General features: G+C 44.8%; 2 protein-coding genes across 6 annotated transcripts in view; one reads left to right on the top strand and one right to left on the bottom strand.

The window, feature by feature from the left end:
• Window positions 1-9,866, top strand: part of RGL1 (ral guanine nucleotide dissociation stimulator like 1) — a 239,722-nt gene extending 229,856 nt beyond the window's left edge. For all 3 annotated transcript variants that reach the window (XM_008521854.2, XM_008521839.2, XM_008521846.2), the window contains 3 exons: window positions 287-541; window positions 4,677-4,791; window positions 7,467-9,866. In XM_008521854.2, the coding sequence (XP_008520076.2) occupies window positions 287-541; window positions 4,677-4,791; window positions 7,467-7,654 (558 nt within the window). In that variant the 3' untranslated portion in view covers window positions 7,655-9,866. The remainder of the gene's footprint in view (window positions 1-286; window positions 542-4,676; window positions 4,792-7,466) is intronic.
• A 6,625-nt stretch (window positions 9,867-16,491) lies between these two features.
• The window catches only part of COLGALT2 (collagen beta(1-O)galactosyltransferase 2), a 104,395-nt gene continuing 95,827 nt past the window's right edge, over window positions 16,492-25,059 (bottom strand). For all 3 annotated transcript variants that reach the window (XM_070591243.1, XM_070591244.1, XM_070591245.1), the window contains 3 exons: window positions 24,749-24,876; window positions 21,499-21,705; window positions 16,492-19,411 (listed from right to left, as the gene is read on the bottom strand). In XM_070591243.1, coding sequence (XP_070447344.1) covers window positions 19,135-19,411; window positions 21,499-21,705; window positions 24,749-24,876 — 612 coding nt within the window. In that variant the 3' untranslated portion in view covers window positions 16,492-19,134. The remainder of the gene's footprint in view (window positions 19,412-21,498; window positions 21,706-24,748; window positions 24,877-25,059) is intronic.

Consider the following 25,059-nt stretch of genomic DNA (forward strand, 5'->3'; position numbering starts at 1 on the left):
GCTGCCATCTGCTGGTAGACTTCCTTAAGAGCAGCTAAAAACTAGGAAGTGCGAGAACCACCTTCCTCACGTGGATGTAGAGTGATCAAGTCAAGCACTGTGTCACTGATAGGCATCTGCCATGGGGGTGCTTACACCAGAGACAAGATGCCTGTGTGCTGTGGGCAATTGTGGAGGAAATAACTTGTTCTTCTCAGCATCTACGTCTGCTTTGAAAATTGTGAAGCACAGTGTTGGCCAAGGTTCTAACAGCTCCGTTTTCTTCCGGGTGTGTTTACTCTTCCAGCTTTCCGAGTCTTCCTCATCCTGTTCCTCTATCCATTCCATGGACACAACTTCCTCAGGGATGTCGTCCTTAATCAACCCCCTCTCCTCCCCTCCGTCCTGCAACAACAACCCAAAAATCCACAAGCGCTCCGTGTCCGTGACATCCATTACCTCGACAGTGCTGCCTCCCGTTTACAACCAACAGAACGAAGACACCTGCATTATCCGCATCAGTGTGGAGGACAACAACGGCAACATGTACAAGAGCATCATGGTGAGGCGCTCAGACCGACACCTGAATACGCACAGTATTCCACAGACACGTACATTCACCCAACATGAATACGTCCCAAATGAATGCACACCCACGTCTCCCTGGGTACAGACTAATAATGTATTTATATAAAAATCTACACACCAGCAGTGCATATAGGATATAGCTTTTGCATCTTAAAAATTGCTAAAACGTACTCATCCAGGTCTGTATCACGTTTTTGAAAACTATCAATTTGGACGCCAATATAAATGTATTCCAAGGAGGATGCCACTGCTGCGTACCTTGGAAGTCTTCCTGGGGAATTACGTGTCTGGATTTATCATTGAATTGCCCTGCCTTCTTAGCAATGTCTTCCGTGGTGGCGAATTTTTCTTTTTTAGTCATTTGGAATCAAACGTAGTAAAGCAGATGATCAAGCTGCAAATGCAGTTCGAGTCCATGAGGGACTATGTTTATAAATAAATGAGACTGACCTTTTTGAGCTTCTTGGAAAAACTGTGTTTCTGAGCACAATCCCAAAGATGTTTTGAATAATGGCAGTCTTTTTGGAATGCATTTGGACCCTCTCCTGGGGATAACCTTGGGTGTGTAAGTCTGGTGTGTTTATTACTGAATAGACTCCTTAGTTTATAGGACATATCATGTATTAAAAAGCAGATTCTCCTTTCCAGTAAAATCCTGCAGTGAATCCTACATCTCTCCTCATCTTCATCACTTGTCTTCTTTGAGGGCACACTGAGTGCTTCCAGTCAGCTCTGAATATGACATAAATGGTATGGAGTCACTGTCTTTTAACATTCTAAAGAAAATCTCTACTAAAGCATTCATTGAATCAATAAAATATTTCTTGAACATTAGTTGTGTACTAGTCTTCGGACCAGGCTTTGGGGAGATGAACGAGCCATTGCTGTCTTTGAGGAACTCATAATCAAAAAGCATTATTCAAAATGTCCTAAATACTCTAACAGAGGTCAGGTCAGATTGTAAAGGGCTTAGGGCCCCCATGAAGGAGTTTATGTTAATCCTACAGGGAATAGGGTCTTATTGGAGGCTTTTAAGGTAGTGATCACATTTTTTCATTAGAAAACTAACTGGCATTGTGGCGACTTGATGCTGGAGTGCAGGGGCTGAACTGGAGGTAGGGAAGCAAGTCAGGAAGCTGCTATCATATTCCCTGTAGGAGATGATAAGGGCTTGAATGATGGTCATGTGGCTAGAGATAATATGGATTTTTGAAAGATTTTCATCAGGTAGAATTGTAGAATCTGTTCGTTTAGTTACCAACTTTTCAGTTACTGGTGTGGGGGAGGGGGAGGAGGCAGGACTAAAGGCTGTCCAGGCGGCTCGGTGGTTGGTGGCCCTGCCAGGTGAGATGTGAACTACTGGAGGAGGCTGGGGGCATTTGAATCAGAGGTACCAGTAGGACATCCAGATGGCATTGTCTAGTAGATGATCAGAAACATGGGTTGGTGCTAGGCTAGTGCTGGGGTTGAATACTGGGAGTGGTCCAGCCCCCCTGGGTGGGTACAGCCATGCAGGGAGCCAGTGTAGGTTGAGATAGAGCTCTAGTGGTAGTGAGGGAGGGACTGATAAAGGAGCGTTGGAGAGGTAGGAGAAGCACTGGGAAGCCAAGGTCATCAATGTTGTTGTATTTTCAGTGTGGCTTATTCACATGGCTTCTCTTACATATGCTGGCCAGAGGAGTTCGTTCCACCTCTGTAACTCTGTGGTGTCCCTGAACTAAAAGGAACCAAGAACCGATGCATATAACAACGTGGATGAATCTCTAAAATGTCACGTTTAGCCAAAGAAACCAGACACAAAAGATTGCATACTGCAGGAGTCTATTCTTTCAAAAATAGGCCAAACTAACCTGTGCCGTTAGAAAACTAACCTCAGGAGAGGGGCACAGGGAATTTTTTGTATTCCCTGTTTAAGGTGCCTCAAGGTAATAACCAAGCATCATTCAATCCTGTGCCGTTCATTATAGTAGCCACTAGTCACACGTGGCAATTGAGCGTTTGAAATGGGAATAGTTCAAATTATGATATGCTGTCAGTGTAAAATGTACACCAGATTTTGAAGACTTAGAGCAAAAAAAAGAAAGAATGTAAAATACCTCATTAACCATTTTTGTATCAATTATATGCTAAAATAATATTTTAGATGTAGATTAAAATATATTAAAATTAATTTCCCTTTTTAAAAGCGTTTTTAATGTGGCCACTAGATATTTAAAATTAGAAATGAGGCTCACATTATATATATCTACTAGACAGTGCTGGTTCAGTATATCAGCATGAGGCTGCATGATTGAGCTGTTAATACTAATTGTGGTCATTAGTAGCTTTTATGGTACAAAGTAATAAACACTCAAGGAAAGCCCTTGGCCAGCCCAGCCTGGCTTGGACACACCTGGGGAAGTTTAAGTTAAGGAAAATGAAGGTAGCTTGGCTTTCTCCCTAAGTAGGTTTAAAGTTGACTTAATAAACCTAACGTTAAACTTTTAAACTTAACATTTAAACTTAACATTGACATTTAAACTTAACATTAACACCCTTAGCTTGACATCCATCCCCCAGGTAGTGTCCTTTCTCCTTTAACTTCGTACTCCTAGTCCAGTTTGATCCAGCTGTGGGGGGTATTTCCTTCAGACTATCAAAGAACATATTTTCCTCCTTCAGAATTTTGTGTGCATCTATTTCTCCCTTGTAAACGGATATGCCAGATGTTGTGGTAATAGACAAATGAGCAAGGTCTTTGTCGAGCACAAGGACCCCATTGTAATGCATGTTGTTTATTGAATTGCAAATACGGGCTTCTGCCCCAGACCAGAGGGAAACAGCTAGCCCTGCCATCCTCAGGCTCTCAATGACAGAGTTTCTTGGAAGAAATTAGACTTCTTTTTTTGGCTGTCTCTCCTCTTACCTCCTGGTGAGAACAGCTTTTATTTTTAAGTAAGAATAATCTGTGTTTTCTTCTGCTTTCTTTCACGTTTAAAGAAATCACCCAAGGGATGGTATGTAAGTCAGCCCTCTTTTCCTGTTATCCTGAACACCTTGCAGATAGTTGGCTGATGGGCAGAGAAAAAGGGGAGAAAGTCAGAATTGGGAGTGAGGAGAACCTTTACTTGTAATTTTTAAAGAAATGTTAGATTTATTATGTTTGAACACACTGATTTTTATGGAAGCATAATTTACGTACAATTACATACACAGATCGCAAGTATTCAGTTCTTTGGGTCTTAATAACTGTATATCTATGTAAGCACCACCTCAAGTCTAGATAAAGGACATTTTCATCCCCCCCAAATTCCCTTGTACCCGTTCCAGCAATCCCCCCTCACCTTAGTTTGGCTTAGGTTAGTGAAAGGGAGTTTTCTAATGCCACAGCTTAGTTTGGCCTGTTTTTGAAAGAATAATCTTTTGTATCTGGTTTCTTTTGCTCAACAAGATGTTTTTGAGATTCATACATTGTCGCGTGTCTCACTTCTTAGTTCCCTTTAGGGGCTGAGTAGTGTTCTCTTGTGAATATACTACAGGTTTCCCCAGTTGTCCTGCTGACAGAGATTCAGGTTGATTCCAGTTTGGGGCTACTATGAATAAATCTGCTGTGAACAAATCTTTTTGTGGGCATATGTTTTCATTTCTCTTGATAAATACTTAGGAGTGGGATTACTGGATCTAGAGCCACTTGTGCTTTTTGAAATGGTCAGTGTGCAGAAGTAAGGCCATTTCTGACCCACAGGTTGTCACCAGTGCCATAGCAGCAGCTCAACAGGTAAGGATAATTTTGGCCAGGACTGAAAATGTCATGCGTTTTCATAATGCCCTCATATATATTCCTTCATTGGAACCTCAGCTGGTGGGGGAGATAGACAAGGCACGCATCCTCTCTATTTGAATAGGGGAAGACACTGTGACTCTGAGAGAGGAGATGACTGAAAGAGTTGATGACCAACATCTTTTGACTACTAAGGGTAGAGCCAGGACTAGAACCCAGGAGTTCTGCTCTTGGTCCACTGGGCCATTTCTCCCAGAAAGTCACTTGACAGCAAGAATAGAGGGTCAAGAGAACTGTTTCAGGAGATATGAAGCTGAATGCTTTACACACCCATTCATTGTCTTTCCAGTTGACGAGCCAGGATAAAACTCCCGCTGTGATCCAGAGGGCAATGCTGAAGCACAACCTGGAATCGGACCCAGCTGAGGAGTATGAGCTGGTGCAGGTCATCTCGGAGGACAAAGGTGGGCATGTGTTCCTTCTCTTGGCAGATTGCCCTAGTTTTAGAAGACAGAGAAGGGATACACTGTCTTTGTGTGTGTGTGTGTGAGGAAGATTGGCCCTGCGCTAATATCTGTGCCAATCTTCCTCTCTTTTTATATGCGGAACGCTCCCACAACATGGCTTGATGAGCGGTGTGTGAGTCTGCTCTGGGGAGCTGAACCCATGAACCCCAGGCCACCAAAGCAGAGTGCAGACTTAACCACTGTGCCACCAAGCTGGCCCCCTGATATCTTTTTTTAAATGGAACCAAGTGGGAGTTTCTAATTGTGCAAGAGTAGAGTTGTGTGGGGAACCATGCAGTCACCTCGCTTGTAGAATTAAGTGTCTGAGGCTGTCGCCTCAACGATTGTTTTTTCTACAATTTGTTGAGCATTCCTCCTGCCCATTCTTTGTAAGCTTCCCATCAAGCATTCTTCTAGGAAGAGGTCTCTCCCTGTGTCAGGAGGTGGGGGTAGCTGGGGGGTCTGTTGGGTCTTTGCAGTTGGCCACGCACCTCTGTCACCCAATAATATGCGTCTAAGTTCTGTGTGAACCTGAAATGTCGCAGCTCGTGCTACAATTTCTCATTGTTTCAGTTAATCATTTGTGAGAGTTTATAAGTTTATCTTTCAGTTTATCTGTATTTATGATTGATCTTCAAGTCGCAAAGCTTCCAACCCCAGAATTTGAAGCGTTTTTTTACCTCATACTTATTGAGGTAAAGAACTGGTGATCTTGAAATACTTCAGTATGCCTAGGAACCCATTATTTAAAGAAATCCTTTGTATGAAAATTCTGGGCAAATAATCACCCTGAATGTATCTATTTGTTTATTTGAATTGGGGTTGAGAAGAGGGCCAAGCTGGTAGATAACTCCTCTATACCCTGTCACATCGTGGAAGGTGACTCAGTCAGAATAAGTCTTTTTTCCGAAGAGCAGAAGGAGCAGCAAATACTGTTGACTGAGGCCAGCCCAGTCTGCTGACAGACCCAGCACTAACCAGTGCAAATCTTCATATAGGGCTGTTCACCAACAAGCAGCCCCCTATAAAGAAAGAGAAATACTTTTACAAGTTGGGGGAGGAAGGGAGCAGCTATTCATACTCCATTTGATGGACAGATCGCCCAGGGCTGTATCTTGGGCCCAGAGGAGAGTGGCTGAAATGAGAGCAGTACCTTTTCCTGGAGATGAAAAGCTATAGGCTCTGAGAAAATTCTTTTCAACAACCTCTTGGAAGTTTTCTCATTCATTCAGTTGTGCCCTAGGTTGTGGGGCAGACATTTCTTAGTTATAAGATATCTTTGAATGTGGTTATAGTTAAAATCTTAAGCCTAAAAAGTAGTTTCTTGAGTTTTACCATGTTGCCCACAAAACAAACACTAAGGTGAGGCTGGTGGGTCTGAAGACACAGGAGTCCCGAGGTGCAGCCAGGGTCCAACTTTGTTCACCAGCTGTGTGGTCTCAGGAAGGCTGCTTGACCTCCCTGACCCTGGTCCTTAACTAGTTAAATGGAGACAATACCCTTCGTTCTTCATACATCACGGGTCGATTGTGTAGATGACAGGCAATAATGTACCTGAAAGTGCTTTGGAGATACGCTAAGTGACACATAGCTGTGAGGTCTATGTGCAACATGTGGGAAGGAGATTGGGGACGCTTTAAGGGAATTGTTCTTTGTGGAACATTTGGGTGAAATATGCCAGAGTTACCTAGAACCTCATTAAATCAGTCTTGCTGTAGAATCTCAGTGTTTGACGGTAACGTGAAGTTGACTTAAGACACTTCTGGCATCAGCTGCCTCTACTAGCTGGCTTCCCCCATTCCACTGTCACAAGGCCAGACTAGCACATTTTACATTTTTTTATTCCTTCTTTGTTTCTTTAGATACCCATTATCCCTTAGTGCTAAATAGGATATACTTTCTTTTACAAATAAAAATGAGTTAAATAATTTTGCTTAATAATTTCATATTATACTTGGAGTAATCCTTGTTCAGAAATTGAAGCTATGTAGCTGGGAATCATTGAAGTAGACAATAGTTTAAATGTTAACAGATATACACTATCTTACATGGATGCTATTTAATATTAAAATGCAAACTCTTGATGAAGCAAGGAATAAAATACTGGTTTGATTTGGGATTGCTTCAAAAAATATTTGGATATTCCAAGAAAAGAGTTCTGGAAGAGGCTGTCGATTTTCTCCTTTTTTCCCACGTCATTCTCTTAGTCTCTGAGAAAAGCTGCATGCCGGAGTAGAATAGAAAATGGACTTTGGGATGCAGGAAACTGGGGTTCTGGTCCCAGCTCTCTCATCTACTGGCTGTGATCGTGGGAATGTCATTTAACTTCTCTTGGCCTCTGCTTCCTGCTTCCTACTGCACTTTCTTATAGCTAAAACATTCTGTATTTGAACATTTAATTCATGTGTTAAATTTCTAAGTTCGTATTTGCACTTCGTTTTTTGGAATTGGAATTAAGTTGTTGGAAGCAGTTTTTTGGGGAGTGGTCATTGTCTGGTTGAGTTCACATTCCAGGGACAAAGGGCCATAGTCCCAGACTTGTGACTGGGCAAAATTTCTACCTGCCACAGGTCTGCCAGTGCTGGGCTGACCTACACAAGCTGACTACCTTCTCTTTCCTTATCTTTTTTTAGAACTTGTGATCCCAGACTCCGCAAATGTCTTTTATGCCATGAACAGCCAAGTGAACTTTGACTTCATTTTGCGCAAAAAGAACTCCATGGAAGAGCAAGTGAAGCTGCGTAGCCGGACCAGCCTGACATTGCCCAGGACTGCTAAACGGGGCTGCTGGAGCAACAGACACAGCAAAATCACCCTCTGAAGGGAGGGACCAGTGGCCCCTGCTTGCCAAAGGCAGAGTGGGGCCAGAACAGGCCGTGGTGATTGCAACTACCATCCAGTGTTAGAGAATCGTTGGTGAAGTCAGCAGATATTTATTGGGTACCTCTGGTGTGCAAGGCACTGTGATAGGCATTGTGGGGAAATCAGAGATGAATTTGACATGAAAAAGATGAACGATTCGCTGATTCTCTTTGACCTATTTGAGACTGAAATGAAAAATTATCCACATTTATAAATATATATATGTACACATATTTGGTGTGTATGTGTATGTATATAAATATATGAGGGACTTACGGGATATTCTGGACTATGGAGAAACAAATTTGCACAATGGCCTAGGAAGCTGAGGTCACTTTTTACAGGGAAGTAGAAGGAACTGAGAACCTAGTCTCATACCTTCCAGGTAAATGTAATCAGTCCTAGGAATCCAGAGTGTCCTCTGTGCCAGTATTACAAGAAGTCCAAGCTATTTTTATAAAGGGAGAGGACTACTTTCTCAATAAAGTGCCACCAGAAAAGAACAACCGCAGAGGCTGGAACTGCCACGGCTGAATGAAAGGCCACCTTGGAAAGGGTTTGGATGAGCCGGTGGCTCTTGACCTCTGTCTGCATCTGCCGCTTTCTGCTGCCCCAGGGAGGGCAAGGAGGAGCTTCCGAGGCTCGTCTGCCCACTGGTCCAGCCATCACGACACCTCTGGAGTCAACACAAGCCCATTTGGATTTCTGGCCCCCGCATTGTGTTTCTGTTCTCCCCGCTAAAGAACATATCACAACCATTATTGCACAAACAGCTTTGTTCTTTGGTAACTTATCAGCCAGAAAAGAAAGCGCAAAAGAATGATGACTCAGTGGGACTCTTCTCTGTCTTGGAATGCCACTACTTCATTGCCTTTTTCAATTGCGTTTTGCATGGAAAACTGTGTGTCTGGAGTCTTTTGCCATCTGGACTGTAGTGCCTCTATATTATGTGCAATTTGTTCCTCAGGTGTAGAAATTCCTACTGCGATTGATTATATTTGATTATTTTGAGCCTGTGAAAGATTTCTGAACAGTGATTGCTCTGTTAATAGCCCCTCGGAAGGTGTTCCTTGCTGATAGCAGCATCCTATTTTACTTATTAACTTTTATAGCATTACTGCGCCTGTTCATGGGGAAAGAAGTGGGGCTATGTACATGATCTAAATCATTTCTAAAGAGGTACATTCTTCCAGATGGAATCAATAACATTTTTTTTTTCTGGTCCCCACACTTGTTCTCACAGTGTCACTGTTAAGTGACATTTTTGTCTCTAGTAATCCCGTCACCCTCTCCCTTCCAAATTTGAGCTGTGCTGAACTAAAAAGCCATATGTGGGATGTTGACATGGGTAAGAAGCACGTTCAGAATGTTGTCCTTTTTAAGAAAAAAAGTCTCAAAATACCAATTTTTATTCCAAAAATAAAGAGAACAAACCCAGATATAAAGTGCAGATTGTAGCATGGAGGGTTTCTTTTCCCCCTAATCCTGTAAGACAGCTCCCAAAGGTTGTGTGAGATTTGTGTTATGTAAATAGCCATATGAAATCTGAAAGAAACACCAGGGACCATTTAGAGATTTGTGGCAGTGGACCAAAGAATGAGCCAGGAGGCCCTCCAGTGTCCTTTCATCTTCCTAGGAGATCAGACTGCGCATTGTCAAGACTGGGTTTCAACTAGTCGAAGAGCACTTTGTCCTGTTTCGAGGCTTGTCTGATCCGTGCTTCTGTGCTTGGAGGAGAGATGGCCTGGGTGCTAGACATCATGGAGATTGAAGTAAATGTACTCTCAGCCTGAATTTCTTGGTTTGAAAGTCAAAAAGAAAATATAGAACTGCCAGCGTGGTTTAGGTTGTCACCAAGACATAGATGTTGTGCCCATGTGCCCGCCCCGTGTATTTATACTGTACATGTAGAGTCTAGATTTATATACTGCAATGTAAAATATATATATATTTTCCTTTTTTAAAGACAATGGAAATTCCAAGTAGATAAAACATAGCCTCATTTATTTAATGCCACTTTAAATGTCTTAAATTTGATTCCTGGTGGACAGCTGGGTAATGCTTTTAGCTGCTCGCATGCTTGTCTTTCTGCATTTCCATCATCTGTTTACCTTTTGGTTAAACTAATAAACTGGTTTGGGACTTGGTTGGCATGTGCTGCCAAACCCAAAGGGCTTGTATCTGGCGTATTCATCAGGTGGGTTCTGGGTGCCAGCTACGTCAATAAGCTTTTTGGAAGCCCCCTCTGGCTTGCTTGGAGGGAGAAGAGGGAAAGCCAGTGGCAGAGTTAGGAGGGGATCCTCTCCACTGGCAAGTATCAGGAGCATTTGGGGGAAAGAATGACGTCCTTGGGAAACGGCAGTAAGATATGATGCCTTGCTAGATTGCTATTCTTAGGAGTCAGGTGGTAGTGGACACTTCCTATAAAATCTAACAAAGTTAGGATCTAAGGTAGTTCTTTGCCTTCTTTCTGACAGCCTTTCCCCAAGTCTGCAATTGTTACCATCTGTGTAATTCTAGATACCGTCCATGGTGCTCTGGAAGCAAGGAGTTCCTCCATGGAGAAAGGAAAGACGGTCTTCCCAAAAGGCAGTCAGACTGAGGCACGCTTCACGCAACAGATGCACAGTATCGTCATTTCATCATATTGTTTCCCAAAGATCCACAATTATTTTCCAATGGATTCTTAAATGGGTCTAAATTATCAAATTTTCTGGACTCATGTGGGATTTTAGAGAAAGCCAAGTAGGTGATTTAATAATTGATAATATGAGGTAGCGCAGGAAAAAGGATTTCTATCTTTGGCACTAGGTGACTGTTTTTTCAAGATCATTCTAGATAACTCGTTCCCTTGTTTGGCCTCTGTCTAGAAAGCTTGGTGACTTTTGGCCTGAAGGAATAATGTCTTAAAATTTGCTTCTTTGGAGCCTTTGTAAATTTGCCATGCCGCATCCACTATTAAGAGGCATACAGTGTTGCTCTGTGCCCGGATTTCAGTGCTACAGAGAAACTTGCCTGATGCCACTCCTCTTTTTCTACAGATGCTGCTGCAAGGGCACTGGTTACAACCTGTCTCCACAATTCCACTATGAGAAGTTATTTCCATTGTGTTTTGCATTGCTGTTTCCCCTGGAATCTCTCTTAAAATGAAATACTTCTGAAAGGGATGTATTAGGCTAGGTTAGTCTAGGCTGAAGTAACAAACCATGAGATCTCAGTACTTTAAGACACAGAGTTTTATTTTTCCTCATGTCATAGCATAATACAAATCAGGCAGCTCTCCATAGTGACTTTCCTCACAGTGGCTCCAGGATCCGGGCAGTTCTGTCTTGCAACTCGACCATCTCAGGTTTTTCCTGCAAGTCACAGTGATGGTAGAGAGAACTCCCAACTGTCCCAACTGCCCTAGACCGAAGTGCCAGTGGCCATTAGACAGCCCATGGCCTGGACCTAAGTGCAGGGGAGGTGGGCGGATGCAGGGGAACACCTGAGTGGTTGATGAGCATCACTGTCCTGCCACAGAGCAGGTATGTCTTCTGACTAGGGTGCACGGGTTTGTTCATCTTTCCACAGTCATCAAAAAAGTGTTTAGAAGAGAGAGCAGTAAGGACTTGAGATGGGGGCTGCAGAGAACAAAGGCATGGTTGAGGAAGAGAGGTGCTCAAAGGAGGAGAAAATACCAGAAAGAGTAATTTGGTCTAGAATTAGCCTTACAGATTTTATTTTTAATTTTTCGCATGCAGTCACCACCAATTTCCGTGCTTCTAATGTGGTCTCTACTTTGACTACTCTAGGACTACTGTACAGATGTAGTTGTATGTCAAGTTAAAAAAAAAATCTAGGAAATTTAAAGTGTTTACACATAAACCACAAGATCAAATGGAAACCAGGCAAATTTAATTATTTTAGATTCAGAATTTGCAAACCACTATTTGGTGTGGTTTCACATCTCTACCCAGAAACTGTGTGGAAGCAATTCATTTATGAAACAGTTTGAGGAATCCAGTGTATTTAATATTTTCTTAAGAGTTGGAAGGCATCTCACAAATCATGTAGCCACCCCCTCATAGTACAGACACGAGGCTACAGCTGGGAGCAGTCAGTCAATTGCCCGAGGTTAGGGGCAGAGCTCTGAATCATTGAACCCCACTGTGGCCTGTGACACTGGGCTGGGCACTGAGTCCAGGAGACTTTCCTGAGAGAGATTCTTCGTGGAGCTGGCGAGAATGCCTGTGGTCTGCTGGCTCCCTCCCCAGCCTTCCCATCATGTGAGTTCACACAAGCTACCTTGGTCAGATGGGCATCTGATTGGTTCTTTAAAGTCTCTAAGGAACATTCTGCTGCAGGTCAGAGCACCATTCCATCTCACAGATGAGGAAACAGGGCCATCAGGATCAGGATGACATGGTGAGTTAGCTCCCAGCTAGGATTTGCATCCGTTTCTGGTGCATGAACTCGGCCAGCCCATGAGGGTGCAGAGGGTGCCTGGGGAGAGCCTCCTGTGAAAGGCACCAACTGAATGAGGAATTAAAGGAGGAGTGGATGCAGCTGGGGCTCGGATGCCATCGAGAGTCAGGACCTCCCGGCTCAGCCTCTTTGTGAGCCAGTTATCAGTACCCGAGTACTTTATCTAGGCTTCTCGGAAGAAACCATTTCCATTCCCACCATTGTTTAACCCCAGTGCAACATTCTGTGCTACAGTTCCAATTTCTTACGCAGAGTGTACCAGTAAATCAAGTTAAAAAAGAAAAAGCGAATGATTTAATCTGTTTCCGGATTGCTCCAGCCATTAAAAAAAAAAAATCATAGCACCAGTTTCAAAATAGAATAGGAGAAGCATTCTAAGTGAGACTTAGCCTGCCCCAGACGTTTATTTCTGATCCCCGTTTACACAATATCTGACGCCCAAGCCTCTAGCAAAATGTCACCAGAGAATTGTCTGATCAGCTGAATAATCAATATATGAACTTTCATACGGGGAAAGTAAACATGGGGGCTGGAGCTGCAAGCCCCTAGATAGATCAGGCTGTGTGTGTGTGTGTGTGTGTGTGTGTGAGAGAGAGAGAGAGAGAGAGAGCGAGATGGAAACCCTAGAAGTTAGTGAGAAAACAAGAAATGAGACAGACTATCCCCCAGGAGCTGTGCATGGATGTGGTCAGCATGAGTGGGATCGGACTGCCTAGGTCTGACTCCCAGGACACTTACTACCTTAGGCAAGTCACTTAATTCAGCTATTGCTTCATCTGAAAAAATGGGCATTAACAATAGTTCCTCCCTCTTGAGTGTCATGTACGCAGTACGGTGAAGAAAGCACTGTTCACGTTGGCGCATACTCTTGACTTAGCTGCTGTACTCCTGGAAAGCTTCTGGCCTAATGGGAGTCATGTCTTCACAGAAGCCCCCCAACCTCCCTCCCCGCCTGAGCAGCCACACGGGCAGGTGTGACTCTCAGAGTGGGACTTCAGGTGTGTGAACAGCACCCTGGGAGGATCCAGCCTGCCACTGCTGTGGGGAGAGATGGAGTCCCAGGGTTGGAGGGCAGCCAGGGCTCCCGTAGCTCATCCTACAGCCGTGGTCCAAGGAGGCGCATGGGGAGGGGCGTGTGGGCCCGGCCAGGCTGGAGGGTGGACACGCACCGGACAGGCTTTGACAGAGGGGCCAGCCGACGTGAAGCAGCCCTGACCGGGCTGGAGCCTCCCTCCCCGAGCCCGGGCTCCGTCACCACACAGAGCTGGTGTGATTCCCACGAGGGCTCCACCTTCTTGGATTCCCGCTGCCATTAGGGAGGGACAAGTTTCTTACCGGAAGCCCCGCTCCCTGCTCCCGTGTCCTCCCTCTTCTGTGTCCACCTGGAACCTGTATCTTTCCCAGCAGGAAGGGGCTCTGTGCTCAGACGGCCCCTTTCGAGGACAATTCAGATGCACGACCTGGAGTTGCTGCTGTGCCACCGGCAATGGGGGCACCAGACATCCCACCCGTCCCTTTGCAGGCTGTTCAGCTCAACAACACCTCAACCTTTCACATCGTTGCAGGTTTGCAAGGAAAAAACAGTCACTTTACGGACCAGGCGTTGCCAATTCTGTTCTAAGCCTCCCTTCTACTACTACTGTTCCCTCTGGTCCCCTCCCTTCTTTTCCAGCCTGTGCACCAGCCTCACTTTCTCTGCTGATGGCCAGCCCTGAATCTGTGTCTTCTCCCCCTGTTCTGGCGCTTCTCTCCTGGGCTCTGTGTGCTGCGCCCTGGAAGCCACCTCTCGCCTCTCTCCTCAGATTCCCTCAGGCCTGTGCCACTCCTCTGTGCCCTCACAGTCAGCTCTGTGCAGGGTGTCCTCCCTGTGCCCAGCCTGAACCATCACATTCCCTTCAAGTCTTCACAATCGTGCTAGCAGTTTTCAAAGCAGTTAAAACCCGCAGACCACACCATCAACACTTAGACATCTCGACTCCTGGCTAGGGGTCTTCTCCAAACGGCCAGTTCTCTTTTGGGAGAGGACACTCTGTCACGGATTATTTTCTAAGCTTATCTGAAGAACAGAGAGAGAGGGCTGTCCACTACACTTTGAAAATCAAGTTCTCCCATGAGCCAGAGCCCAGACATCTGTCCAGCCTCCCTTAGAACGGGAAACGCCCAGAGGAGCCGCCTCTGGACCAGGGGGGAGCTGCAAAGCTGGCGCTCTGCAAGGCCCAGAATTGTTCAGACGTGGAGATTTTATTAAAACACCCATTCCAGAGGCAGCCAAGCTGAAGAAACTACAGGGAGGGGCATAAAAATAAACCCAGTAAATTAAAAATAAAGAGAAACCCATCCTCAGAGGCAATTCTTCATTCTTTCCACCCCTTTTGAGGGCAGATGGGAGGATAGCTTTGGGCTGGGAGCAGCCCAGCCGGTGTCGCAGGAGCAGCTGAGCAGGGATCATCTCAAGTATTAGTACGTGTACGGGTGGAAACAAAAACAGGCCATTTTAGATGTGTTAGAGCAGAAGGAAGTCATTCTCCCGCCCAATGACAAATTTAAATGGAGCCTTTCCACTCTTGCCTTGGAATCCTATTGAGTGTTTAATTGTTCTGTCAATAAAGTCTTCCTAAAAGCTCATCTAAATTCTTGGTGTTGTAATTCAAGCCATTTCATCTTGTTCTGCGCTCGTGATAACCGGAGGAACCATTTTCTATGTAATCAATTGTGATACAGTTTGCGTCATAAAACCCACCATCATTATTTCTCTCTTTTCCCACCAGGCAAAAGGACTTACTGGCCACCACTGGCCAGAATCTTTGTCCTTGTTCCAGCTGCCCTGTGTTGACTTAGGGCTGCCATCAGCCTGCTCACAGGGAGACCCTCTAACATGGAATTGCCATCTCCTCCTGGCCTTCCTCCCTCGGCCACATTTAATCAGAACATCTCTAAGGGAGGAAGGTTCTCTCTGAAATAATAAACATCACCGCAAAACACAAATATGGGCGTGACGATTATTTCTAAGGCTGCCTGCTCTTAGGTTTCTGACTATGTCACCCATGACATGCTATTTTCTTACCAAATGACCAGCTTCATTTTAACTCTCACCTTGTCATTAGTTAACTCCTCAGGGAATTAATTTCTTGTCGGTCATGGAGATCATTCCGGATCATTTCGCTGCCACTCTGTTTACTTGGAAAGAATGTTTCAAAATCACATCGTAGAAGACTCTTGGGAAGACTCATCTTTTTTTACATTTACTAGTTAGAGTGATTTGTAGCAACCATAAATGAAAAGATTCCCAAGTTTGTAGCTGAATGGGAACTTTTCTTGTTTTAGACACAAACATTTTACTAGAAACCTCTGCGTTGTCTGTCAGGAAAGTAACCAAACCTAGAGTTCCCACAGGAACAATGGCCTCTACATTCATGATGACATAGTCCAGAGAGGGAGGGTAGCCGACTTACCTTGTCATCATTATTGGGTCTCAAGTCTTGTTTCCTGGCATCAACCCTGTTATATCTGTCATAAGCATTTCCTGTCATATCTGACTCTTCAGTCCTACCCAGTTCCCCATCACTCTCCAGGAGGCCCTTTCACAGTCCCACGCCTTCGCAATGCCTAGAAAGCATTCCCATGCACCGTGCCCAACACTCCTCCCTCTTTGAAACTCCCACTCCTGTTCCAAAAACCAACACAAATGTCACCTTCCCAGCAAAGCTGCCTCAATAGTCCTCCTCAGCAGAACTAGGTTCTCTGGGGTCCTGGGGTCCACTTTCTTCCAGCCTCTGAAATAAAGCCATCCTGCCTGCATGGCTCCTCCATTGGACCATGGAGCCCACGGCAGTGGAGACCTTTCCTAGCCCTCTGAGCCTCGCAGTGCCCAGCACAGGGCCTGCAACAAGGTGCTGCTCACACCTGGTTTTTCAGATTTGGGGAAGCCTGATCTGAAATTCAAGGGGTCATTGAGGCCAACATGGATTCTCTCTCCCCCCAAGCCGGGAAAAGCTCTTTGGCCATGGACAAGCATCTCAGTGTCTTTTCATGAACGGATAGACTGACCTATTGCACAAAAATGAAACATGGACCGTCTATCACCACCCAACCACTGGGGACTCCTGACTTTCTGCAGCCTGGAATCCCTTTCAGCATACCCACATCTACCCAGCAGTCTACAATAACCCCCACTGGACAGGAAGGTCAGTGACCAACCTCTTGCTTGCCATGGGGATCATGCAGCAGTGATGGTTATCTCTGGCCTCCAACATCCTTGGTCCAGTGCAGACCTGGAAATTCCAGTAGTGTTGGCAATTGATCGGTGTTGGAAGAACCAATGAACAATCATAGCATTGAGCTGATTTTTTTAATTTTTCAAAAAGAGCTCTAGAAGGCAAGTAGTTTATCACTTCCCCACCCTGAAACGACATAGCATGACAGACAGTGTAGGATGCTGGGATGCTGGCTGTTTCTTGTTTTCCAGAGTTCCTGCATCAGTCTCCGGGGAACCCAAAGCAAGGCCTGGGCAGTGTGTCCTCTGCAATTGCAGATGCTCAGAACACTCAGCAGCACCAGCACTGCTGAAGTTGGGGGTGTCTGTCTAGAAGATTCTACCTTGGATCCCAAGATCCAGACAGGGATCCAGATGGGGAATCTAGATGGAGTTTAACTTCCAGAGGCAGAGAGCAGGTGGTATGGTCAGAGACAAAGGCCTCTGACACTGCAAAGGTCAAATGTCTTGACTGAAGACCAGAGGGGAGGCAGGAAGAATAATGAGGTCAAGGAACCCCTGGATTGCTGGAGAGGCGACTGTTTAAAGAAATGCTAGGTCCGTAGTTCACGAAGTTCACAGCAAAAGAACACTGCTTGGAACTCTAGACCTGAGCACGGAGAAGCAAGGGCTGGGCTAACAGAGCCAGAACTTTATTCACAGTAGAACAGTCCTAATCTAAAATTCTAGAATTTAAGAACAATATCTTCTAAAAATGAGAATTCATAAACCCACCAGACCAGCTGACAGGGAAAAAGGAAAAAAAAAAAAATGTTCTCTTTTAAACAAAACCACACAAAAATCAACTCAGTCTTCCTCTACTCCCAGTACCCTAGTCACCTCGCACCCTGTTAAAAAAAATCATGAAAGTCACACACACTTGCACACACTCAAATATGCAAACAACACACAAAATACCCAAGGAAATCTTAGGGATCACCTAAGGGTTTTTCACTTAGCTCCCTGGATGCTCTTTCTGGTTTTCTAGAAGAAAAAAGTCAAGCCCTGACAGCGATGTCTAAGCAATAAAAATTGGAGTCAGCTGAGGTCCCTTTCCTCGGTCTCCTGGCTTATTAGTCAACGTAGAAGAAAATTAACAGTAAGTCAACAAGGGAGGCTGAGGCGGGTGTTCTCGGAAGGCGAGCTGCCTTGTTGTCCTGCAGCCTGGGGTCGTCACTGTGAGCACTAAGCTTCCTACACGCAGCAGCCCTCCCCATGGGCTCTGCTCCAAAGCAGGAAGCTCAGATTGTTGGGTCTGCAGAGCCTGACATTGAGGACATCGAGGGAGGAGAGTGTGTATTTCTCCCCTGGGAGGGTACTTCTGGAGGCAATTTACTGCTTGTGGGCATGAGAACATAAACCTGAAGCAAACCATCACAAGGTATCTGAGGATCACAGATTGTGGAGCTGCATGAGATGATGTCGTCCAACTCTGCATTGCACATAGCATCAATCTATGAAGAAAGCAGAGGGGTTGTCTGCCCAGAATCCTGACTCCAAGAGCTTCCCTGGTTATTGGCCTAAATCTGTTGATCAGTCCACTGTTTCTGACCAAGGTCTCTCACCTGAAATGGAGAATCATTGGTTTCCAGATGGTTGTCTCCCATTCAACAGGCCTTTCTGCAAGAGTCAGGCTGGGAAATGCAGGAGAGCTAGATTGTTGAACCCGTGTCTACACTGACCACTCCTCAGGTGCAATGAAAGCTTGAAACATCTGTTTCTCTATCTTATCCTACAGCTGTTTCCCCCACATTTTGTAAAATAAATAATTCAATATAGAGTGAAAAACCCAGGCAAGGACAGTTGCTGGCCTGAGAACGCGCTCTGCCTCTTAACAGTGACTCATAAAAGTCACACCTGCGATTCCTTCCCAGGCTGAGGGGCAGGGGAGAGTCTGACATGCTGCAGAGGCGCCTAACCCGGGGGACAGCAACTACACACCAGCCCTAACCCCTTATATATTAAATTTATCTTCATAAATAGAGCATCCTAACTCAAGTGACCACAATAAAAAAAGGTCAAAGTTTGAGTTCTTCTTTCCTCAAATATCTAAACAAACCCTCAAATATAGACTAAACTCTATCCACATGGCAAACTTTATGACAGCTTCAATTGCCATGAGAGTCAAAGGCCAAGACTCAGACAGACCCAAATGCCCATCCCTGTTGGATAACGAGGACAAAGAGGAAAAACTCACTTCGAAATAAGGCTCATGATAGAATGCCTTTAAATAAAAAGCCCAATTAATTTGATTTTAAGTGATTTGATTTTTCCCCCAAACTTGTTAGATACACAAGTTTTCAAGGTCACATCTGTGACATAAAATGGGCCCACCAGACCAACAGATGTGGTCCAGTTGGCTTGGCTGCCTTGCTGACCCATTTATTGATGTGACAGCATGCTGATCACCTTTCTCTTGGACGAGAGTCTGAGCCATATTGTTCAACCTTCATGTGGGAACCAGTATCGTCTGGATAATGAGCTGAAGGACTAGGTGTCTGGATTGGGGTTTTTCATAATGGTTGCCATAAAGTCTATCTTCTAGCCATCCTAAGAAATTTGGGTTTAGTTTCCCTATTCTCCTCCTCTGTCAGAAATACATTAATTTTGATCAAATTAGACCACTTAGATTGGATGACTGTGACCACGAAAAGAAACTGGAGCAAACAGATGAACAGCCCATTAGAAAAACCAAAGGGTGGTGACCGCCCCTGGAGCCTTCACAGCTCATCCCTGGAAGGCACGGTGTCTAGGGAGGTTGGTGACGGCAGGGCCTCTGTGTTCTTGGAGTTGCGGTAGATGCGACTTTGCTTCCGGGACTTCCAGGAATGTGTCCTGTCCCAGTCAGTGGCCACTGTCTCATTGTCCCAGATGGTCGAGGTCTCCGTGTCACTCAGATACCCCGGCTGGCCTGTGTAGTGTGTGGGGTAGATGAGCAAGGGTTCCGCGGAGAAGGCTTTCAAGTCCCTGGACTCGTAATACTCCTTGTACTCAGCTCTGAAAACAAGAGGTGTACACGTGCATGAGGGAGCAGATGCTTACAGAGCAGGGGAAGAGCAGAGGGGCCGTGCTGGTTATCTCTTAAACTGTCACAGATTCATTTGATGATGATTATTATTTTTGATGAGGAAGATTGGCCCTGAGCTAATATCTGGTGCCAATCTTCCTCTTTTTGCTTGAGGAAGATTGTTGCTGAGCTAACATCTGTGCCCATCTTCCTCTATTTTATATGTGAGACACCGCCTCAGCATGGCTTGATGAGCGGTGTGTAGGTCCGTGCCCGGGATCCAAACCCATGAACCCTGGGCCGCCAAAGCGGAGCACATGAACTTAACCACTACACCACTGGGCTGGCCCCTCCATTATTATTATTTTTTTTTTTTAAGGAAGATTAGCCCTGAGCTAACTACTGCCAGTCCTCCTCTTTTTGCTGAGGAATCCTGGCCCTGAGCTAACATCTGTGCCTATCTTCTTCTACTTTATACATGGGATGCCTACCACAGCATGGTGTGCCAAGCGGTGCCATGTCCACACCCAGGATCCGAACCAGCGAACCCTGGGCCGCTGAGAAGCAGAACGTGAGAACTTAACCACTGTGCCACCAGGCTGGCCCACCTCCATTATTTTTTAAGTTGTATCCTTTGTGGAAAACTTTTGTCTAGAAATACGGTAAAGCTTTCTTTAGAAGCTTTCAGATTGTCTAAACAAACACAAAGAAGAAGGTCAGGGTATTCCTATTGTATTTAGACAGATTAGTTTAAAAAAAGAATCTCAGGTCTTGTTCTAAAAGTTAAGAATTAAGTTCTGTTGGACCATAATGATAAATAAACGTGATCACTTTTTAGAAAAATGCCCTGTTCTGGATTAATAAATTAGACAGCTGAGATCCGGACCGCAGCGATAGGGCCAGTGAAATGGTATTGGCTTGGAGGCATACCACCTCCACCATCCAGCCTAGGGTTAGGGTTAGAGTCAGAGTTAGGGTTAGGGTTAAGTCCAGCTCCCTGTGAGTGTAAAGTAGAGGGATGGCTTGACCTTCCTCCCAAGGCTCCTGTACAGATTATATGAGGCGACATCTACTTGGCTTCTGGGTCTGTGAGTGCATCATAGGTGTTAATTTCCTTTCTGTTAAGGGGCTGATGGCTGACCTCCATGTTGGTGCCAGGACACAGAGATAAAGTCAGTCTCTGACATGGTGTATAAAAGAGGGTGAGGAGCTCCATCTTTACTGAGGACAAAATGAGCAACATGCAAGACAGGAACTCTCAACACTAAAATGAAGACCTTCTAGTGAGGAGATCACCCAGCAACTGAGAGAAGGAGCCAAGGTTAGAACCTGGTATCCTGCTCCATTAATGAATTTAGGAATCACTGATTGAGCAGATCAAGGTGTAGAGTTTGGACCAGGATCTAAGGACATGGAGATGTAAGACTGTTCCTGCCTCAGGGGCTCACAGGTTATTGGGGAGACTGACAGGTAAGCCATCAATTGCCACACTCTTTGGTGAGTGCTAGGTCAGACTGAACTCCTGGGCTATGGGAACCCAGAGCACACTGTCTTCTTACATGGATACCCTGCTCAGAGGCCACCTCCGCTCTCCCTGAGCTTCTAACACATCTCTGTGACGGCAGGTATCACAATATATCACAATGACTCTTCACGGGTCTAGGTTCTTGACTAGATTGTGAGCCCCTGCCTGGCCAACGGTACAACAAATAGACTGAAAAATCAACTGAAAGCTCTGAGGTGCTTAGGAAGATGACCTTCACCTTTGAGGTGTATGAGTTTATAGAAGTGAGAAAATCAAAGACAAGGGGAGGACTGAGCAGATTATGTCCAGTTAAACTACACAATGGGCATTAAAGAAGACCCCTATGCAAGACTCACCATTTCTTCCTCATCTTCCCCTTCTGTAAAAGGGGATAATCACTTGAGTCAACCTCTCTGGGTCATGATTATGGAAAGATCATTTAGGAAAGCAGTACACCTTTAAAAAATATCAAGCACTACTCAGAATCTGAGTAGCATAACTCATGAACTGGGCTGTGCCCAAGGGACAGACAGGCAGTTCAGGGTGACTCACACAGGATGCTTATTGTACATGATAGGCAGAAACTCGTCCACTGGCAGCATCTTCCCAAAAGGATTGGCTCCAACCAGCTTCTGGGCTCCTTCCAGAGAGATGACATAGCCCAGCGTCCAGTAGGAATAGTCAGCTTCGACCAGATTTACCACATTGGGCACTGCTTTCTCTGGCTCTTTTACTTGCATCCTCTTCCTACCAATATAACTGAAAGAAATGGGTGGGGGAGAAAAATTCCAACTGGAATATTAGACAACCATCAGAATGGAGTACTGCTTTGCAGACACTTTTGAAAGCCTGGACCCACTGTGTCTTCTATTAAAAGCACCACACCACAAAGAGCATCATATCGCCAACCATGACTGTCATCTGCCATCAATGTGGCTATTTCCCCACCTCCGTTTATCAACATCCCAACTATTCTTGCCTAGCCAACTGTTCCAGCCTAAAAGTTAAGATGTAGAGAGATTAAAAGATCTTTCAGATCATTTCCCAAAGATGGTATGGGATTTCCAGCTGTGTTTACAAGGTTGGAAGGGCACAAAAAAGGCCAGATGTGAGAATCCTGAGTTTGCTGTTTTCAAGTCCCCAGAGTTTCAGCCTTCAATGTTTTCTGCACAGCTCTGCAAATGCTGGTGGTAAACACAGGACAGAAAAGACTGTGGGAAAGAAACAGTCTGCAGTAAAAGACTTGGGAACCCCAGAGTGGCCCCAAGGGGGTTCCTGGGGAGAATGAATGACAACGCCTACATGGCTTTCTCCTCATCACATTCACCCAGCTGTGCTCACGCTTCCTCCCGGGTGCTCCGTTCTAAGAAAGGCACCCAGGCACATCCTGTCCTCCATGAACAACTTCTGCAACACAGGATGTACTCACAACCATCCCCACCTTCCCCTAGTCTACTCACGGATCTGTCATCCATTCCTTTGGTCTGGAATCTGTTTGTTTCCCACTCGCCTAGAGCCAGTTGAGGAGGTGCCAGATTCCTCTCTGCCAGGTAAAGTCACTTCCTTTATTTTGCCCTAAAACTATCTCTTTCAACATTCAAGGGATTCTTCCTGTCAAAACATCCCAGGATTTGTAGAACAAGTCTGTGTTCACCTTAAGTTCCTCTGAGGACATCAATTATACATCCTCTTGGCCACTGTCTCTTTAGACTAAAATCTGAATTTCTCCCATGTACCCCAAGTGGAGGAGAAACTCCTGTTGAGCACATGCAACGTGGCTAGACTGACTGTGGAATGAAGTCTGTACTTAACTTATTAATTTTACTTAATTTAAATGTAAATTTTAAAATTGAAGATGCGTAAAATATTTTTTCTGTTAAACAAAATTTATTGTTTTGTTAGGCCTAAGTTTTCTTCAGCAGCTGAAAATTTAGCATCTGGATTGAGAAGTCATAAGTGTAAAATACACACTGGATTTGAAGATGATAGGAAAAAAGAAGGTAGACTATCTCGCTAATAGTTTTTAAATATTGATTACATGTTAAAATAATAATATTTGGATATGTTGGGTTAAATAAAACATTTTTAGGTTAATTTCACATAATTTATTTTCGTTTTTTTGATGTGATTACTAGACAATTTTAAATGATGTATGTGGTTCATGTCATTTTTCTATTGGACAGCATTGCCCTAGATGATTCCAATGGCTTGTTCTACTCTTCCCATTTGCTAGTTCTTTTTTCTGGAGAAATTTAGTAATGTAGCCATGGACAGCTTATCAGCTTTCATGTTTTGGGTTTAAGTAGCACTTGTTTCTTATTCACTTTAGAAAATGAGAGGTAAAAAATTTGAAACCCCTATAATTTTTTAAGATTGTATAATAGATTTCAATGGAATATTTTGACTTGATCAGTATGTGAAATTGAGGAAATATCTTTTTTTTTTTCCTGTATCCCTATCAGGACAGTCATTCTCCTTTCTTGGATCTGTTAGTACTTTGTCCTGTGAAATGAACCAACCAAACGACAAGTGGACAGCAACATATGCCGGTTCTAAGCCATAGACTCCTTGAGTCGAGTCCTCTGTGGCTCTCAGGCTTAAGAGAAAGCTGCCTTTGCACATGTCACATGAGCATAAAATAGCTTCCAAGCTCCGTGACTGTGAGGCCTTAATCACAGGCCACAGAGCCACAGATTCAGAAAGGCTGAGGTGTGGTGACTTCTGGAGGATTATAGGAACAAACAATGGTCTTAAGGGACAGTGCAGAATCTAATCACATGACTGATATATAATAAGAAGCTAGGGCTTTTATTACATTTATTATTCTTATTTCTCTTTCTATTACATAGTACTGATTTCTGGGTCTGTTTCCCATGGGTTCGTTGAGCCATCGCTAGGTTTCTTTTGAGCTGAGAATGGTACATTTTCTGAGAGAGTAACTATCTCAGCTGGGCCCGTAGTTAAGGTCCCCTCTGAGGAGGGGACGGGTAGGGACAGCTTCTCTGCTGCAGCTGCTCCAAAGGAACAGGCTCTCATTTGATGGAGTTGCCTTTGACACGCAGCTGGGGAGAAGCATAATGCTTGAGACCTTTCGCCCCATTGAAGAGAAGTAAAAAGTGTCATTTTGGTTTAAAAAGAAAATGAGAGGAAGAGGGAGAGAGAGAGAGAAAGAAAGAGATTGAGAGAGAGAGAGAACTCAATTCCCAGAGGCAGCAGACAAGGAGCATTAACTAGACGTCAGTGCAGAGCCAGCGCTCCCTTGGTGAGCCTGGTCCTCCTGTGACAGCCTCTGACCCTCCACCAAACCAGCTGCCAGCGTTCCCCTGTTTGCACAGCTTCCATTCCCAGCAGAAGTTTTCTCCCCCTGACCTTCCAACCTCTCACACTCTCAGGGGCTGCAGAGGGAACCTGCTCTCCTGGGAGCTGAGGCTCAAGTATGACACAGGACTCTTGCCCTTGAATGAATGCCTCCTCCTCTCTCTCTCCATCTCCTCTATGTAACAGGTTGCCTCACAGGTGGGATTTCTACTGTGCTCCCAAGTGAGTGCTCAGTCTGGAGGCCCCCGATCTATAGGCAGACTCCAGGTCTTTTAAAGAATCTCCCATAGTTTCTTTCTCACACTGTAGAACATATAGATGCAAAACCCAGTGGCTATCCTCTATGCACTTCTTGTTTCTGGGAACATTTATGGAGTGAAGAACAGGTAAGTGGGGGCTTGAGCTGGGGAGGTGGGGCTCGCTGCCCCTCGAGAAGGACTGAGTGCCTCTTGGTGCTCTCTGATAAGCCTGTCTTGTCACTCACATCAGTTCCCAATCCAGCTGAGCACGGTCAATGTCATCCATCAGCTTCATCAACTTCTTCTTAAACTGATGTTCAAAACGCACATCATCCTCAATAACAAGAGTCTTCTCCAGCTCTCGGTCAATTACCTATAAAGTTCATCAGTGGGAAGACACCCTATGAAAAGTTTGGTACTTATTTTTTATTCAATAAGTAAGTATTAGAAAGCTGAGGGTATGCCAGCACGATATATAATAGCTTATAACTGGAATCTAAGAAAATCCATCAACAGTGGAATGGATAAATAAACTGGGTTATATTTACAGCAATGA

This window comes from Equus przewalskii, chromosome 23, assembly GCF_037783145.1.
Source record: "Equus przewalskii isolate Varuska chromosome 23, EquPr2, whole genome shotgun sequence".
Lineage (NCBI taxonomy): Eukaryota > Metazoa > Chordata > Mammalia > Perissodactyla > Equidae > Equus > Equus przewalskii.